Source organism: Halichoerus grypus, chromosome 11, assembly GCF_964656455.1.
Source record: "Halichoerus grypus chromosome 11, mHalGry1.hap1.1, whole genome shotgun sequence".
Classification (NCBI taxonomy): domain Eukaryota; kingdom Metazoa; phylum Chordata; class Mammalia; order Carnivora; family Phocidae; genus Halichoerus; species Halichoerus grypus.
In genome coordinates, this window is record NC_135722.1 from 2411450 (window position 1) to 2429704 (window position 18255).

At 60.1% G+C, this 18255-nt stretch overlaps 1 protein-coding gene across 3 annotated transcripts in view; it reads right to left on the minus strand.

Annotated features, from left to right (window-relative positions):
* Positions 1 to 18255, minus strand: part of CARS1 (cysteinyl-tRNA synthetase 1) — a 49021-nt gene that overhangs the window by 29590 nt on the left and 1176 nt on the right. For 2 of the 3 annotated variants that reach the window (XM_036067783.2, XM_036067784.2), the window contains exons 2-7: positions 9175 to 9423; positions 5203 to 5294; positions 4410 to 4498; positions 3838 to 3934; positions 3329 to 3427; positions 2370 to 2519 (exon numbers count right to left, since the gene is read on the minus strand). In XM_036067783.2, the coding sequence (XP_035923676.1) occupies positions 2370 to 2519; positions 3329 to 3427; positions 3838 to 3934; positions 4410 to 4498; positions 5203 to 5294; positions 9175 to 9423 (776 nt within the window). The remainder of the gene's footprint in view (positions 1 to 2369; positions 2520 to 3328; positions 3428 to 3837; positions 3935 to 4409; positions 4499 to 5202; positions 5295 to 9174; positions 9424 to 18255) is intronic. The other variant, XM_036067785.2, reaches the window with a different exon arrangement.

Below are 18255 nucleotides of genomic sequence, written 5' to 3' on the forward strand. Positions count from 1 at the left end.
CCTACAGACCAGTATCTCTCATGAACATAGATGGAAAAATCCTTAACAATATATTAGCAAATTAAATCCACAAAAGTCCGAAAAAAGGGCGCCTGGGTGGCTCAGTTGGTTAGGCGACTGCCTTCGGCTCAGGTCATGATCCTGGAGTCCCGGGATCGAGTCCCGCATCGGGCTCCCTGCTCAGCAGGGAGTCGGCTTATCCCTCTGACCCTCCTCCCTCTCATGCTCTCTATCGTTCTTCTCTCTCAATAAATAAATAAAAATCTTAAAAAAAAAAGTCCGAAAAGAATTACATACCACGGCCAAGTGGGATTTATCACGGTATGGAAGGCTGGTTCAACAGTATAAAATCAATTAATGTAAATTATTACATCAACACACCAAAAAAGTAAAATGCCATAATAGCATTGCTAGATGCAGAAAAAGCATATGACAAAATCCAACACCCATGCCATCAGTGTGGTCGCGAAGAAGTCATTGCCACACCCTGCTCATGGAGCTCAGTGTGTGGACTTCGTCAAGAGTAAAGATGTTTGCTCTGGAAAAGTCACCGTCAAGAAAACAAAAAGATGAGCTACAGACTGGGAGGAAATATCGGCCAAAGACACATCTGATCAAGGACTATTATCCAAAATATACAAACTCAACAGTAAGAAAACAAACCACCTGATAAAAAATGGGCCAATGACCTGAAAGGCACCGCACCCAAGAAGACACATAGATAGGCAAATAGGCACGTGACAAGATGCCCCACATCCAATGTCTCCGGGAAATGCAAATCACAACGAGATACCATCACACACCTGTTACAATGGCCCAAATACTAACACTGACAACACCTGATGCTGGGAAAACCCAGAACCAAAGGAATGCTCATCACTACTGGGGGGAACGCAACATGGTGCAGCTGCTTTGGAAGACGGTGTGTGGCTTCTTACAAAACTACACATACTCTTACTATATGACCCAGTAGTCATGCTCCTTGGCATTTACCCAAAGGAGCTGAAAACTTATGTCCACACAAAAACCTGCACATGGACGTTTCCAGCAGCTTCTTCACAATTGCCTAAACTTGGAAGCAACAAAGATGCACTTCGGTAGATGGAAAGATAAACAAGCTGCGTTCCATCCAGATGACGGAGTATTATCTAGAACTAAAGAGAAAGGAGCTATCAAGCCATGAAAAGACATGAAGGACCCTAAAACCTATATTCAGTGACAAAAGCCGATTTGAGAAGGCCACATACTATAGGATTCCAACTCTGTGACATTCTGGAAAGGGAAAACCATGGAGGCAGCAAAAAGATCAGTGGTTTCCGGGGGCTGCCACAACTTAAGAGGCCGTCAAACCGAGGGAAAGAGACCAGTCATAAAAGGACAGACACCATAGCATTCTATGTGGTCCCTGGAGTCCCCAGATTCATGGAAGCAGAGTGGACGGTGGGTGCCGGGGCCAGGGGAGGGATGGTGGTCGGTGTCTCACGGGGACAGAGTCTCTGTTTGAGAAGATGGAAAGTTCTGGAGACAGATGGTGGGGACGGCTGCACAATAATGTGAATGTGCTTAATACCTTTGAACTCCACACCTAAAAATGGTTAAGATGGTAAATTGTTGGTAACGGGAACGTGACTGCTGTCCGAGGAGAGGGAGAAACAGCTGGGCCCAGGACGCCCATCGAAGGAAGGCCAGCTACCATGCGGGGCCCCCACTCGGAAGCACACTGAGCAAAGCGCTCATCCGCAAGCCCGTGTAGGGGGGACTCTCTCATTAAGCTCAGAACAAGCCCGCGCCGGAAATCCACGCTAAGTGAGGAGGAAAGTGAAAGGAAAGCCTAAGCCGGGCCGAGCTCTGGGGGCATCTCTTCCACGGCCTCCAGACGGACAGACAGCGGTGGCCACACCTTTTCTGGAGCTTCTCGATTCCTGAGTGTTGAAGAGGGTGGCCAGCAGAGGGCGCCGGCGTGAAGGAGAAGGGCCACCGTGGCCAGGGCCGCCGGCAGGGGAAAAGCTGGAAGAGAGCCAGGCCCCGTGCACCCCGTGCCCTCACCCCGTCGGGGGGCGAACTTCTCCCAGGGGCAGGAGAGCCGGCCCAGGGCGCCCCACAGCCCAGTGCAACCTCAACCTCCCTTGGCTCTCTGCGCCGCTGCGCCACCAAGAAACACAGGAGCGCCGGCTGGAGAACTCTGGAATGACCTACCACACACACGCCAATGGGCCCCCAGTCCCGTGAGGAGGCGGCGCGGGGGTAGGCGGCAGGTGTGGGGCGGGAGGGCACTGGCCAGCCCCCTCCCGGGCGGCCACAGGCGCAGAGGCGCAGGCTGGAACCCGCGAACAGCGAGCGGGGCTGTGGCGGGCCCGTGGAGACCTCACCTCCACACGGCGTTCGGCCACCTCCTCTGGGAGGTCGCTCTGCACAGCTTTCTCCAGGGGCTCTGCGGCCAGTTTCACCGCGCGCTGAATGCGATCCAGCATCTGCCTTTTGTCGGGGTCCGTGGCCGCGCATAACTTGACCGAAAACAGCTGCAAGCACAGGAGAGGGCGGGCCCATCAGACGCGGCTCAGCACAGCCCCGCGCTCCCCCGGGGGCCCTCGCTGGGGACAAGAAAGCAGTCTGCGTCCCTAAGGGTGTGGGCCCAGCTTCCCCTGAAAGCCTGCTCCCCGCAACCCCCGGGCCTGGTTCTCTGATGTCACACGCTGTGCTCGGGGTCACGGGGGCGTCACCTGGGGACTTCGTGACCGTCACGAAGTCACCCATGACCTGGCAGGCCCACCTCTGGTCGGCCGAAGCCGGCTAAGCTCTGATTTCATTCCTAGTGTTTCTTCTAGAGATAAAACACAGAAGCACACGTAATTACTACTGCAGCTACTAAAATAGTAATTACAGAGCATCAAAGGACTTATTCTAACCTTACTCCGTTAAAACAGTAATTCGTAACACCGTCATTCAAAATGACAATATCATATTGGAAAGAACTGATTTCTTCAAGTTCTGAAAATTTCCAGTACTCCCGATTTAAGCGGCTCGGTGCAGCGCCTGCGTGGCTGAGACCGCCACACGGATGAGCCCACAGGGGCGCTCGGAGCATCTAACGGGCAAGCATCCATCAGTGCCACCGTGACGGACTCGGACACTCTCCCGTAAGTGGGAGGCACAGGCCCCCGCCCAAGTGTGTCTTTCCTGGCGACTCTTCCCAGCGGCCAGGGGACACATCGGTCAGAACTCCGGGGCCCCCGATGGGGCCGGCTTTGGTTACTGTGTGAAGCCCACCAAGGACGGCCACGGCTCTTGGGACAGTCAGGAGTCAAGGAGCAGACAGCGAGGGGCCCACCTTCAGGGCGGCGTGAACATCTTCTAGGAGCTGGGCCGCCCGCGGCCGCTTCCCCCGATACTGCTCGAACAAGTAGTTCTGCCGGGCCCTCGTGATGATCTGGAGGGAGGAGAGGGAAACTGGGGGTCGTGCCCCACGCAGCAGGCAGGCTCCGAGTCCCAGGCGGCCGCGCTGGGGCTGTTCCCATGACCTTGCTGATCTCGAGGAAATGAGCTGCACCCCCGCCCCCCGCGCCCTCCCCACACAAGAGCACGCGTGACCGCGGGTCCTGCTGCCACGAAGCCCCACGGGCTGACGTTTTATCAACTGGGCCCCTGGACACGAGGTTTCTCCCAGCTTCTACATGACGTCATCGGTATACACCACCAAGCTACTGAGCGGAGGGGACTCACACCGTGTGCATCAGGTCCAGACCTGAGCTGGGCCAAGCCCACCTGATCTCATCTACAAATGACGCTTCCTCCTCCCTGTCACCCACCGTACTGAGGACGTCCCGGTGAGAGCCCTACCTTGTCGTCCACGTCCGTGATGTTCATGCAGTAGAAGACGTCGTACCCGAAGTAGTCACGCAGCACCCTCCGCAGGATGTCGAAGGAGATGTAGGACCTAGAGCGCGGGAAGAGACCTGTCCCACAGCCCGCCACACACCCTGGCCCACGGGGCCATGGCCACGAGAACCAGGGGAAGGCTTCTGCGGCCCCGCACAGGAGCCAGGAGCACCGTGGGGCCGGGCCTGCTCTGCGCCTGGGCTCCCGCCAGAGCTGCGGCCTGGGAAAACCAAGGCACGGGGAACAAAACATCTGTGTGCGTCCCAGGACACCAGCCACAGGGCGACAGGACAGCGAGCTCATGGCCCGTGCGTATTCTCCAACTTTTCCATCATCAATATGGATTACTTACGGAATGAAAATGTTTATCTCAAAAACAGGAAAGGAAAAGTCCAGGACTGATTTTCCTTTCAAATCTCAGGTCCCTGGAGCAGAGCGGAGATCTCGGAAGGGCTGAGATGCTCCCTGTAGGACCCACACCCCAGACACCCGGGGACCCCGGCCCGTGCTGGGCGCCCGGCAGCAGCCCCTACCTGGCGTGCCCCATGTGAGACGCGTCGTAGACGGTAGGTCCACAGCTGTACCACGTCACCCTGTTCCCATGCTGAGGTACAAACACGTCCTTTGTTAAAAATGAAGGAATGACAACCATCAGCCGCGTAAGAGGTGCTGTGCAGGATCACCCCAACCAGCAACAAAGAGCATGGCTGTTTATACAAAATTCAACAAGAACGATTTTGTTTTACTGACAAAAGTCACAGACGTTGGGGGTGGAGGAGCTCAGTTACTCTGGGTGGGCTCCCTGAGACCCCTGTCTCCCCGTCCGCCACTGTGCTCACTGATGAAATTCCAATCAGCCCACGGCTGGAGCCATGGGCCACGCTGAGCAGAACACACCAAGCAAACCCCGTTCAACTGGGATCCGATCCTGCCTTCTTCTCAAAACCCGGTCGGCTCCCAACCACGCCAACCGGGGCCCCGCTGTGCCTGTTGTGCTTGGCATGCCCTGTGACAACCACCACCACGTGTCCTCCCCGGAAGCAGACCGGCACCTGGCCTGGCTCTGAGCGACGCGTGCTCGGGCGCTCCAGGCCCGCAAGCCCACAGGCAGGCTGCCCCTGGGCATGCCCGGTGTCAGAGGTCAGCTGTGCCCCCCACGGGCCACGTGCAGAATGCGTGGCAAGAGCTAAGACTTCACTCCCGTCTGGACCGATGGCTGCAGAGCTCGCCCACAGACACCAGCTCAGTGGTCCGGAAGGGCACATGCGCCCCGCCCCCCCCCCCCGTGGCCACCGCTGCACCCCACAGGCCACGCTCCCTCCTTACCTTACTCCGGGTGAGGCTGTTGTAGAGACGGAGCTTGCACGGAGGAGACCCTGCCGGGGGAGACCACTGAGGCTGCCCTCGCCGGCCTTTACCTGCCAAGGCAGAGAGAACGCAAGTCACGCTGCACCCACTTGGTCTTTCTCAACGAACAGGGCTAAGGGTGCGGGTCTCCATCAGCATCACCCATGTCAAACGCAACGGCGTCTCTATTTTGCTTTGCTCACAGTCTGTGGGGCAGCACAGCTTGGGAGCACCTGTGAGCATCCCCTGCTCCCCAAACCCAGGCCCTCCTGGCCGCTTACGGGCACCGTGGTGGACACGGCTCATGGGCCAGGAGGGGGCATGGGCCCTGCAGTGCCAGACTCAAATGCAGCAGACAAGTGGGGGTACTCTACGCCTTGTGGAGGCTTTGTGGGACACGGGCCACTTTCCAGAGCAGTCCGGGACTGGCCAGGCCGCAACTAGCTCACGGCCCCAGAAACTCAGTAAGAACAGGCTCCACCCCAGCCCCATCTCCATCAGACGGGGGCAAATGGCCAGCTCCCCCTCAATTCTGGTCCCCACCCCCTGCAACATGCGGATCACTCCCTGACTCGACTGGGACAAGACGCTTGTGGCTTCCAGCTCCACACAGGTGCTTGACCAACTCTGGAACAGTGTGGGGTGGCTCTGTCCCTTGCTGCCTTCCAGGACCCCGTATCCTCCCCGCTCCTGCCACCACCACCGTCCCCTCCCCAGCGCTGTCTCGGGGGCTGCCCCTGTGGCTCCATGCTCCCAGGCCCACACTTCCAGATGGACAGAGGGCAGTACTTATGTGGCGGGTGCCTGAGAGCCCGAGAGGGTGTAGCTCCGTCCTGGGCATCTAGCATCCTACACCTAGAGCCCAGCTGTCCCCCCCAGCTCTCGCTCACAGAGCCAGCTTTGTGCCTCGCTCACAGTGCACAGGATGGGCCCATGGAAGCCTCCGCGCTACCTGACCCGTCTTCCCAAGCAGGGGTCTGCAGCTCACTGAGCTGCCCTACTGTCCACTCCCCGCCTCTGCCTCTTGTGCCGGATGGCCTGCTGACCGAGACCCCACAGAGCCCCACTCGCTGCTTCCTGCTGGGATCACGGAGCAGTCAGTCCTGGGCTTGGCTATTTGCCCAAGGTGTCTCATCAGCCACACAGAGGCTGCCTGAAGTGACAGGCGGAGGAGAGCGGAGGAGGAAGGCAGCTGCCGCGTGCATGTCTGTGTGAGCGCGTGCAGGTGGGAAGGGGAGCGGGCAGACAGGGAGAGAGGCAGCCCGCGCTCAACAGGAGCTCCTTACTCTGGGTGGCGGCCAGCAAACGAGGCGGCCACAGACTCCGGTGCGTGGGAAGGCCCACACCCTCAATGAGACAGGGGTGCTTATTACTGAGGTCAGGCGTGCGTCTCACAGGCTCACTTTACATGCAGCAAGTGCCCGTGAAGGGAACTCTCAGTGTGGGACTCAGTGATGCTCAGTGTGCTGCAGATGCCACCACGCATCCCCTCTCTCACTCACACCCCAAGCTCCTGAGACAGACGACCCTGCTGTCTGAGCTGAGCGGGGGCATCGGCCAGAGCGGCCACACACGGACGCGAGCCGGGGGACCAGCACTGCTCGTCCTGCGAGGCGGAAAGGCTCGGGGTTCACAGCACGGCAGGCCCATCCAAGAAGACAGGGGGTGGCGGGACGCAGCCGGCGGTGGAGCCCAGGGAGCCCGGCCGCGCCGCCAAGGGCCACCACGCTCACACAGCTGGTGGCAGGCTCGAGGGACTCGGGCAGGTATCACACAGGACCCTGGTTTAATGAGGACACTTTCCACTAGTGTTCCCTTACACCATCAGCTGCGCCGTGCCCGAGCACGAACACGGCTCACTCAGGACAGCGGCCACCCGCGACCCTCTACACCTCGACAAGGCTAAGCCGAGTCTCCCCACGCCGTGCCCGCGCCTCCACCCCAGCACTCACCATCCCGTGCACTAACTCCTTGTTTCGGCCTCTGCTTGAACTAACACACATCCCATTCATCCAACACAGAGCCAGTCCCCTCCAGGCTCCGTCCTGGGCATGGGGCCACTGCGCAGCCACAGCCCCGACCCGATAGAAACGCACACACCGCTTAGGGGCGCTGCGCCCATCCCACGTCCGACGGAGGAGAAACGCTCCCCCAGGACACGGGTGGGGGCCGGGGGGCAGAGAGGGGTGCCACACTGTGCCGCCCCGACAGCCACGGGGCCTGAGCCCCCTGCCGGGGGGCTGGAAGCCACAGCAGCACAGGGATCCCTGGCGGGAGGGGCAGCACTCCAGACACTGACCGCAGGCCAGGCCCTGGGCGGAGTGGTCCCTCTGTGCCGCGGCCGTGGGGGTTGCTGATGGGACTGGGAGGCGGCAGGGACAGGGGCCGCCCCACTTTCTGTGCCTGAGAGGGTGGCTCGGGCTCTGAGGCCCACAGCCCGGGGAGGGACACGGAGGGACAGACCGGGCGCCAGCAGCAGGGGCAGCTGTCATGGGCACCGCCGCTGGGACGGGCTCAGAGGGAGTGGGGACAGGGTGCCGGGAAGCGGGGGGCTGGGAGAGGCGGCGCTCGTGCCCGAGACAGGACATCAGAGCCCTGAACGGAGCAGTGCTCAATTCTGGCAGCAACAAGCGGGCCAGCAGGTGCTCGGTTCCTATGCTCCCAGGGATGTGGGAGAGGGTCCTGGGAGCGGCCCTGCTTGCAGGCCACCCGCGGCCATGGGCCGGGCACACGAGGGGACTTGCAGGCAGAAGGAGTCAGGAAACGTTATGGGTGCCAGCCAGGGTGCATCTCTCCTTGCCCCCCAGCCAGCCTAGCCTCGTCAACGCACAGGGCGGCTCTCTGCCTCCGGTGGGCCTTCCTCTGCACGGTTAAAAGGCACCTGCTCGTTCTCTAGACAAGGTCCTAGATGGACCACGAGCCAGGCCGCTCCAAGGCTGGGAGCCCCGGATGCGCCCTGACCTCTGCCCCTGCACGCTGTGTCTTAGGAGCTGGGACCCAGGGGGACGACATGGCACCTGACACCATGGACATCAGCAGGGTCACCGTGCTAGATGCCCATGGAGGAGACAGTGTACCCACAAAACTCCCACCCTGGGCTGGGGAAGGATTATCCAGAAAACCAAATCACACCCCACTCGGGGGGAAACGATGCCCCCACCTCCGCCTGTTCCGGCAGGGGACCCAGCCCAGGAGAGCGGCGTAGGCGCTGGGCGATGCTCCGACGCCCCACCTGAAGGAGTCTGGAAAAGCCCCCAGGAGGCTGCCCCGCCCTGCCAGGACCAGCAGAGGCAGCAGGCGGCCCACCCCTCCCATGAAGCCGCGCGAGCGCCCAAGCTGAGCTGCTCGAGGGCATCAGGCGATTGCGGGACGAAGCACCCAGGGGTTCATCGCAGGAGAGAAACCACACAGGGCCTGAGCCCCTCGGATGTTCCAGAAGGACCCCGAAAGTAACCGCTGCCGCCTGTCAGACATGCCGGCACCCACAGGCTGCAGCTCAAGCTCAAAGCTGAGAACTGACTTCGTTCTGATTTTCAGAGACTTCAGTGACTGTTAACATAACATGTTAATTACGTGGCGGACACACACACACACCGCGGCGCGTGGACAAAGTAAAGGAGAAGAAGCCAGTCAAAGTGAAGCCAGGCCAGCAATTAGCTGTAACGCCAGGCTGGAGCCTGTGCCCAGGCCCCCCAGCCCCCCCGCGGGCGGCACGCTCTGGCGGCGGCTCTGCACTGCGGCCCGGGCAGGCGTGACCCGCACGGGCTGACTCCTGGGCAGTCTGTCCTGACCTCCACTCGGGGTGCGCGGGCCGGGCTGCCAGGCCACGTGCTCACACGCAGGGACAGGAGCAGCCCTGCGGGGTCTGCTGCCAGCTTTGGGGCCCTGACCTTGGAGGTGGCCGCCGGCGGGAGAGGTGCTACCAGCTGGGGAACTCACTCCGCTACTCACTTGCTTGGCGCCCACAGGGCTCGCCTCTGCCGCAGGGGCCACCCAGGATCGCTTCTATGTGCCTGAACCACCGAGCCACGTGGAAGAGGCGCGTGTCAGCGGGAGGGGCCGAGAGCTGCCTGAACACGTCCACGTCCGCCTGGGACAGGGAGTACCCCCGGACATAGCTACGCGTGCTGAGGTGCTCGTTCAGGGCCTGCACCCTGGCTGTCTCGTCCCTAATGCTCAGGATGGACCTGTAGGCAGGAGCTGCAAAGACAGAGGCACACAGCGTCAGTTGGGGGCCCGGGGGCCTTGGGCTGGAGTCCAGACACGTGCAGGGCTTCCCCACGTACAGAACGTCGGAGCAGGCCAGTGGCTGCCGGGGCTGCTGAGGGGCGCTGGGGAGAGACGAGTGGGGTTCCGAGTCGCGGGGACAGGACAGCTCTGGAACAGGACAGTGGAGCTGCACGGCACTGGGGCGGGCGGGGGAGCGTAAGTACCACCGCACCATGCCATCTCCGTGCGACTGCAACTGTGAACTTGACGTTATGTGAATTCTGTCTCAACTGAAGGAAAACAACCCTCCGGGCCCACAGCCCCTTCTCGGCAGCAGCAACCTCCCAGGCCCAGTGGGCGCCGAGGGCGGGTGAGGACACAGGACGCTCGGGCCAAAGCCCCACACCGGCATGGTGTCCAGCAGCTGAAGGCTGTGTTTCTGGGAGGATCAGAGCCCCGCCCCCGAGAAACCTGCCGCAGGCCCTGCCCGCCCCCCTTAGAGCAATTACTGGGAGGACTAGCATTTTGAGTATGTCTCTCCTCTAACCCAGAAGGGACTCCCAGAGACCTGTAGGCCACTCCTCCAACATGGAACCATCAGGAAGGATGGGCCCCCTCTCCCATCTCTGTGGGAGGACAGAACCCTACCAGCCAGCAGGCACAGCTGGCCGGAATGGCCTTGGCACTCACCAGCCCTTGGTGATTGCTCACCTCCTCCGCGGTACTGAGTTCTGCTCACCCGTCCCACCCTCTTCTCCCCTGGGAGCCATCGCCTGTCACCCCTTCACGTCCCCGGTATCAGTCACTGGGTAAAACCTGTTCTTACCATGCCAACTAATGCCCAGCTGTGTCTACCTCTGGTGTGGGGGGTTCAGGGACAGGAGCTGCCCCGAGCCTGAGCAAAGGGCACAGAGCCAGCCCCACCCTGGAACAGGGAGGCAGGGGCCAGGCTGGGGCACTAAACCAAAGACCCTTCAGCCTCGGGAAGGAGCCTGGTACCCCAGCCCATGAGTCTGACTGAGCTGCAACTAAGCCTTGATCATCCCGGTTGGTTTTTTTTCCTTAATTTTCTGAGCAAACCATGGAGAAAGGACCAGTGCTCATTCGCTTCCACAGACACGCTCTTGGCCTGGGACCCACTCAGAGCGGGGAAGTACGAGCCCGTCCCCTCTCTCTTTGCCGGTGCACCTGCCCTTCCAAGCTACCTGCCTGGCACCACAAGGTCACTGGGTCACTGTACCTGACCCACAGCAAGGACAGCTGCAGACAGGGGGGTGATGTGGCCCTACACAGCCACGGTCCCCGCCCCCCGGCCCTCTTCTTCCCCATCCGGGTGTGCCTGCCCGGTACAGGAACCCGAAAATCACCCCAGCACCTACCCAAGCAGACAGCGCAGCACGAATGTGGAGGGCCTGTGCGCACACAAAAGGCCTTTCTGCACTTGCTTCCACTGCAGGCCGGGCCCCCCGCAGACTTCCTGGACGCAGTGCCATCAGCAAGGATGAGGTGGAATGAACCGGCAGAAGAATGAAAGCCCGCGGCATTTTCCAAGCAGCCGGCACACAACATGGCCTGCTTCTCGGGGATGTCCTGAACCCCGAGCTCTTCATGCACAGGAAAGGGGTGGGCACCCAGGGTAAAAGTCCTCCTTGAGCCCTCAAATGAATGCTGTGCTTAAAACACAGGCTTTCCCCAAAGCCCACGTGCTTCCTTCCCCAGCGCACCCCCAGGAGGGCTCTGGCTCATGCGACCCCGTCTGATCGGCCACCCACTCCCCAAAGCCACACCCTTCCGTCTCGGCTGGAGTCCTGCCTCTCACGAACTACCCTTGCTGAGGGCACAGCCAAGCTGCCGGCCAGTCCAGGAGCCCCACCTGCACACACGTCCGGAATGCAGCCCTTGTCACCCACGGCTGCCACACGGGGCCCAGCCCATCATCTCTGTGACGCAGGCTCCCCCACGGGCAGGCGAGAGTGGACTGCTGACAGGTGCAAGATCACATCCCCCCTCCTCGTCCTCCAGACTGCCCCCACCTCACAGGGACCCCCCCAGGCCTGACTTCAACCCCGCTCACTCCACAAGAGCGTGGCCTGTTCTTTTTGGGGTCTCTCATCCCACTGTCCTTGCCTGCCTGGAATGCTCCCCCAGACATGGCCGGGCTCCCGCTCTTCCTCAGGGCTCTGCTGGGTGTCTTCTTTCCGTCAGGTCTCCCTGGATGCTGTTCCAACCAGAGCCCGGACCCCCTTCCTGCTTTCTTTGTCCTCATGCCACTTCTTTAGGTCTGCCCCACACCCCACTTTATCACTCAGCATATACCTTCAGCATCTAGAGCTAAGCCCAGAACATTCTAGACACTGAACGCATTCGCTGCACGAACAGGTGAGCAAGCAGCAGAATGGGAGCTCACAGGGCAGCCCTGCCTGAGGGGCTGGGGGTCACCCGCTGTGTCAGGGCCTCAGGGGCCCTCTCCCAGGACACAGCCCACCCACCCACACAGCACACGGCAGCAACCAGATTTCCCATAGGCTGAGTCTAAAGTTGCTTTGAACCCCGAAGGGCTTGCCCGGCCAGAGCCCTGCTGCCCAGAGGCGCACACCTACAGGGGACGTTGCTTTTGTTCACTCTAGACCTACAAGGAGAACAAGCCACTTTCCGTGTCCACTCTTGGGATTGTCGAAGCAAAGAGAGGCCCGGAGGCGGCCCCTCCCGCTGAAGGTGCCCGTGCCCCCCGCTCTGCCTCCTTCCCTTGAGCAGGTGGCTCTGAGGACCCAGCCCAAGGGCTCTCGGGGAGTGGCCCCCGCAGCCCTGTTGCTCAGATTCTGTCTAAGGCCAGGAGGAAAGTTCCAGGCGGGTCTGTGCCCCCCGCTCTACTATAGAGGGGCCTGCCTTTGTGAGCCCGCCTCACAGCCCCAGGCGGGGAATCGGGCTGGAGGTGAAGCCCAGGCAGAAGGGAGGCCGTGCTTGCCTGAGAGCTCCATGAAAGCCTAACTCTAAGGATCAGGCTTCTTGAGCATTTCCCGCACCGCGTCTTGCTCCCAGGGAACTTCTACTTCACCGGCAAGCTGCCTCCGACAGCTGAGCGGCCTGTCAGGTGGCTGTTGGCACACTCTCTCGGTGAAGATTAAGTCCAGTAAGATCAAGGAGAGGACGTGCCAGCGGTGTGGGCAGAGCTGGGGCAGGCTCTCCTGCAATCTGCCGTCCTCCCCGCGCCAGCCCTCCGAGCTCCCTGTCCCCGTCTCCTGCACAGCTACCCTGCCGCCGACCCCCGGGGGGGGCGGGCAACGGAGCAAGGCCAGCCCACTCTGATCCGGCCCGCCCCGTCTCCCCCACAGCAAGCAGACAGGGACACACACCTCTCGCTCGGACCGTGTTCTAGTGAACAAAGCAGACCCCCAGGCCCGCGCCCAACATTGAGCGGGCTTACAGCTGATTGGTATTTCCCGCTTTTTTTCCCACGTGTCCTCCAATAAGTATACGCTATTTTTAAAATAAGTACAACAGGTCAAACGTCCTACCCACCATGCTGGCTTTAAAGCACTGGCGAGGGACTTAGGGAACTCTCGAGCTGCAGGGCGGCGGCTGGGCAAGGCGCCGTACCATGGCAGTGCCGGGGCTCGGTGCCGGGGCTCAGCGCTGGGGCTCGGCGCTGGGGTTCGGTGCTAGAGCTTGGCACTGGGGCTCGGTGCCGGGGCTCTAGTGCTGGGGTTCGGCGCTGGGGTTCAGTGCTCAGGCTCGGTGCTGGGGCTCAGCCCTTGGGCTCAGCGCTGGGATGCAGTACTGGGGCTCTGTGCTGGAGCTCTGTGCTGGGGCTCGGTGCTGGGGTTCTAGTGCTGGGGCTTGGTGCTGGGGCTCTGTGCTAGGGCTTGGCGCTGGGGCTCGGCACTGGGGCTCGGCGTCGGGGTGCAGTACTGGGGCTCTGTGCTGGAGCTCTGTGCTGGGGCTCGGTGCCGGGGTTCTAGTGCTGGGGTTCGGCGCTGGGGTTCAGTGCTCAGGCTCGGTGCTGGGGCTCAGCCCTTGGGCTCAGCGCTGGGATGCAGTACTGGGGCTCTGTGCTGGGGCTCGGTGCTGGGGTTCTAGTGCTGGGGCTTGGTGCTGGGGCTCTGTGCTAGGGCTTGGCGCTGGGGCTCGGCACTGGGGCTCGGCGTCGGGGTGCAGTACTGGGGCTCTGTGCTGGAGCTCAGTGCTGGGGCTCGGCGTCGGGGTGCAGTACTGGGGCTCTGTGCTGGGGTTCAGTGCTGGGGCCCCGGGCCTTCTCTCCGCCTCCATCATACAGGCTCAGAACAACACACGCCTCGTAAAAGCCGCTGCGTCTCATGAAATTACACTTGCGAACATTTAAAATACCACCTGGCACACAGCCAGGCCCCCATCAGTTTGCCACTTATTACGCTTGCCCTGTGTCATTATTATAATGGCCCCTGAAGTCAGAGACTACACACGCATTTAAAATCCACCGTCCGGAGCAGCCTAGGCCGTCGCAAGGGAGGGATCTTCTCGGGATGGGCAGGCGCGGTGCCAGGGCGCACCGCCAGACGGAAGGCCCCCGGGCTGCGGGAGGGGCAGTCCCTGAGCTGCGACTGTGGCCGGGCACTCAAGCGTGTCTTGAGGAAACCAACAAGAACCAAGTCAGCTTTGAAATGGTCATGGTTTTGGCCAGACCCCCGAGGCGAGATCAGATGGGCGGGTGGGTACGCAGGAGCCGCACACGTGGCGGTGGCCCTCGCTGAGGCGGCAGCACGTGCTGGTGCACACGCCGGCCCTCGCCGCTGTGCAGGGCACGTCCGCCTCCAGGTCAGGCTGCGGCGGCCGTGCCACTCAGACAAACACCAAGGGAGAGACACCTACTGATCACGGGAATGTCATCACGTGCGTATCCAGCTTGGATTGATCTGTTATCCAGTTTCTCCAATTTAAGCAGCCGAAGGCTTTATAAAACATTTCCCGAGATCACACAAACAGAACAGCCAGGCAATCTCTCAGCATGGATATCGAACCGAAAACCACATGATATGAACTGCAGTCCTGACAGGACGAAGCGCATCACCTCTCCCTCTCCTCGGTCCCTTGTCGCCAGCATTTAAACCTGCCTCTGTCTTCCTCCTCCGCTCCAGGCCCAGTGCATCTGCCGGGCCCACCGGAACCCTTCAGAATCAGAACGTGGGGGTGAGGTGGGCCCACGGTGGGTACCTACATCAGCTCCCCGGGGGCCCCTGTGCTGGCCCAGGACCTGCAGACCTCCATGTGCTGAGAGCCCCAGGCAGACCCCTCGCAGCAGGCCTGACTTCCTCATAAGCTCCCAGGCCAGGTCTGTCCGTTTCAAAGACCAGCCTGGGCTCCGGGAGGTGAGCACCCTCACCCACTCCCGGCACTGCATACATGGCTAAGGACCACTGTGGGCCTCATCCTGCAGTGCTCCGCGCACCCAGCCCTACAAACCACGCCCCGTCCACAAACACTCCTCTGGCTCCCCTGGTTGCCGTCCTGCGGCGCCCCCCTCCTGGGTCCCCTCCACACTGTTTCCTGTCAGGATGCTCAGCTGCCCAAGTGGCTCTCAGAAAGGGGACTGGACAAGGTTTCCCAAACGTATCCCTTCTCCACATTGAATCTCGGAGAGCAGAGAGGCGCGTGCACCCCTGCTCTCCACCACCTGGGGGAATGCCACCCACTCCCAGAGCCCAGGGTGTCCTCCCACAGGCCAAGGGCTCCTGACGTCTCCTCCAGCGCCCTCTCCTAAGCACCAGCCCCTCAAGTCCGACTATCACTCATCCACGGGCATCCCTAGGCATCGTGCCTTGCCCCCCAGACCTGGGCGCAGGTCCTGGGGAGCGGCATGGCCATCATCCCCTACTGGGCTAAAGCTTGGGTGCTCGGCTCTTACCCCCGCACCACCCACCCCCAGCACCAGCCCTGGTCCCCGAGCCTGCCCCTCTCATGCCACGGCTGCCATGGCTGCCGCTGTCCTACTCCGCCTGCACGTGGGGGAGGGGCAGATGATCTTTCCAAAACCCAAAGCAAGACCTAAACTCCAAAGATGTGCGCAAGGCCCTTGCAGATGCGGCCCTGCGGCTGATGTCTGGCCCTCCTCCGCCCCCTGGCCTCAGGAAACTGGGGGAAAGCAGTGCTCTCTGCCAGGAATCCCCACTCCGCTTTCTTCCTCGGGGCTCAGCCTCCACCCCACTTGGGATCTGGCCTGCCCCTCCCTTCCTCAGGAGCAGAGTGCTGGGGGCTCCATCTCCGGGCTCTGGGCCTGGCCAGCAGAACACTTCCCACTGCTGCCGCTTGCAGGTCTGGCCCGGTGGAGCCGCCCCTGTGGTTCCCCACACTCCCATCTTGCCCGTGGGCTGGCTGGCAGAAAAGGACGCCGCCGAGGTTCTGTCCGCTCACAGTCACAGAGCTCGGACTCTGAACAAGCTCGCAGTTCTCGGCCCACCAAGCAGCACATGCTCTGGGACGGGACCAAAGAGGGAGGCCGTCCATTCCAGCCCACCCCAACATTGACCTGTCTTACGGGTCTCGCCCTTCACTGGTGTAACCCACCTCCCTACTGGACGGAAAGCCCTGGAGAGGCTGAGACAGATCGCCCTCGTCTGCGGTTGGACCTCCGGCGCCCAGCACTGCCTAGCAAAGCAGGTGCTCAACGTATACTTAGTGAGGAAATAAGTATCTAAGTAAATCTTTGTGAACTGCTCCGGGACACTTTTCCACTGAAATGGACGATATAATGCTCTCACCTGGCGCTTTCACTTTCCCGCATCTTTCACAGACCTTTCATTAGAATCACAGTCTGCTGCCCGGGTAATGAGAGGGCAGCCAGACGGCACCATTGCCACCACGACACTGAGATGGCTTAAGCTCCACCCCAAGGGCACCATCTCTTACAACTCTTACATAAAAGTAAATACTCGCAAACATGGAAACACGAGTTCAGAGATAAGCAAATATTTGTAGTCTATAAATACGGATGTTTCGTTTTTCTTCGGGAAACGCAGCAAAACCTATTGGCTTTATCTCGTGTGCCCTTACACACACTCTGGACTGGGGGCTCTAGCTGTTATTCTGAATGGAATCATTCAGATTATCATCAAAAGCAGCACAGGATGGTGGCTGAGATCCCCGCTGCGGTCAAATTGCCAGGGCTGGAAGCCTGGCTCGGCCTCTGGCTAGCTGTGTGACCCTGGACGAATCACGCAACTTCTCAGAACGTCAGGATTTCTCGCCTGGACAGGCAGATAAGGGCAGTATCGACCACAAGGTTGCTCTCAGGATGAAAGGCCACAACAGATGCATTTAGACGGATGCCTGGAGAAGAAAAATGCTAGCTATACGAGGGTTACAAAGACCCTTTGAAGTACTCAGCATAAAGAATTAAACAGCAAGTTTGACACAAAACCACTGAAGACTGCCTGGAGCCTGCAGCACAAGGCCTCTGAGAGGAGCTCCGTGCAGCCAGGCGTCCTCAGAGAGGAGACCTGTCTTTCTAAAGCAAGCGGAACCTGGAATGGGACGCGCACTTTCGAGCAACAAAGGAGAAGCTGCAAAACTGGTGTCAGCACAGGGAACCACACAGATGTTCTGAATCTACTTAAGGAAGAGCTGAAATGGGAAGAATATTCTAAATGAGGATGTCCTTGAAAAGCCTGGGGAGGGCACCTGGGTGGCTCAGTCGGTTGGGTTGAGCGTCTGCTTCGGCTCAGGTCATGATCCTGGGGTCCTGGGATCAAGCCCCATGTCGGGCTCCCTGCTCAGCGGGGAGTCTGCTTCTCTGCCCCTCCCCTGGCTCATGCACACTCTCTCATTCTTGCTCACTCTCAAATAAATAAATAAAATCTTAAAAAAAAAAAAAAGCCTGGGGAGATGGTCACTTTTGATGAATCCAACCTTAGGAATAAAAAACTTTCAGAAACTGGAAACCAAGCATATCTACAACTCTAGTACCCATACACACCCTTTCCTATTTGATTTTATTTCCTGTTTCCTCAGGGGATGACCACAGGTTCTCGACCTCGGAGGAAGCCTAGGGACAGGTGGGCGGGGGGCACCAGGAAAGGAAGAGCAGGTGGGCTGCGTCCTGCGCCCAAGCACTGGCTGACAGGTACTGCCCGACGGCACAGGACTAGAAAAATCCATCAGCTGTCCAGACAAACTGGGGGCTCAATTCCAATCTATAGAGCAATCTCCAAAAACAGGCCAATTCTTACCAAGCCTCCAAACACCTGACTTTCTAAAGCAATTAAAAGAAAAAACCCAACATGTCATTTATCTCCACAAATGAAACAGAACCACGCTTTCATTAAAAAACAAAAAAGAACAGAGAAACAAGCTCCAGGTTTCAATCCAGACACACAGCGTCTGTCCTGTGCCAGGTGCTACTCTAAATCCTTTCCAAGGGATGACCCCTTAAGGGTCCACATCCTCTGAGGTGGCACGCTCGGCCCCCCGTGCTCTGAGAAAGGGGCAGAGGGGCGCCTGGGTGGCTCAGTCGTAAAGCGACTGCCTTCGGCTCAGGTCATGGTCCCAGGGTCCTGGGATCGAGCCCCGCATCGGGCTCCCCGCTCCACCAGAAGCCTGCTTCTCCCTCTCCCACTCCCCTTGCTTGTGTTCCCTCTCTCACTGTGTCTGTCAAATAAAATCTTTAAAATAAAAAAAAATAAAAAAAAGAAAGGGGCAGAGCTGGGAGCCCAGGCGCGCCACACCAGCTCTGGACTCAGGGCTGTGACCATGCTGCTGTTTCACCGGAGGCGGGGTGGACTTCTCAGGCTGCCTGGCTCTAGGGAAGGTGGGGACAGTCCTGGCATCCAGGCACACCTGTCGGGGAGGTACAGT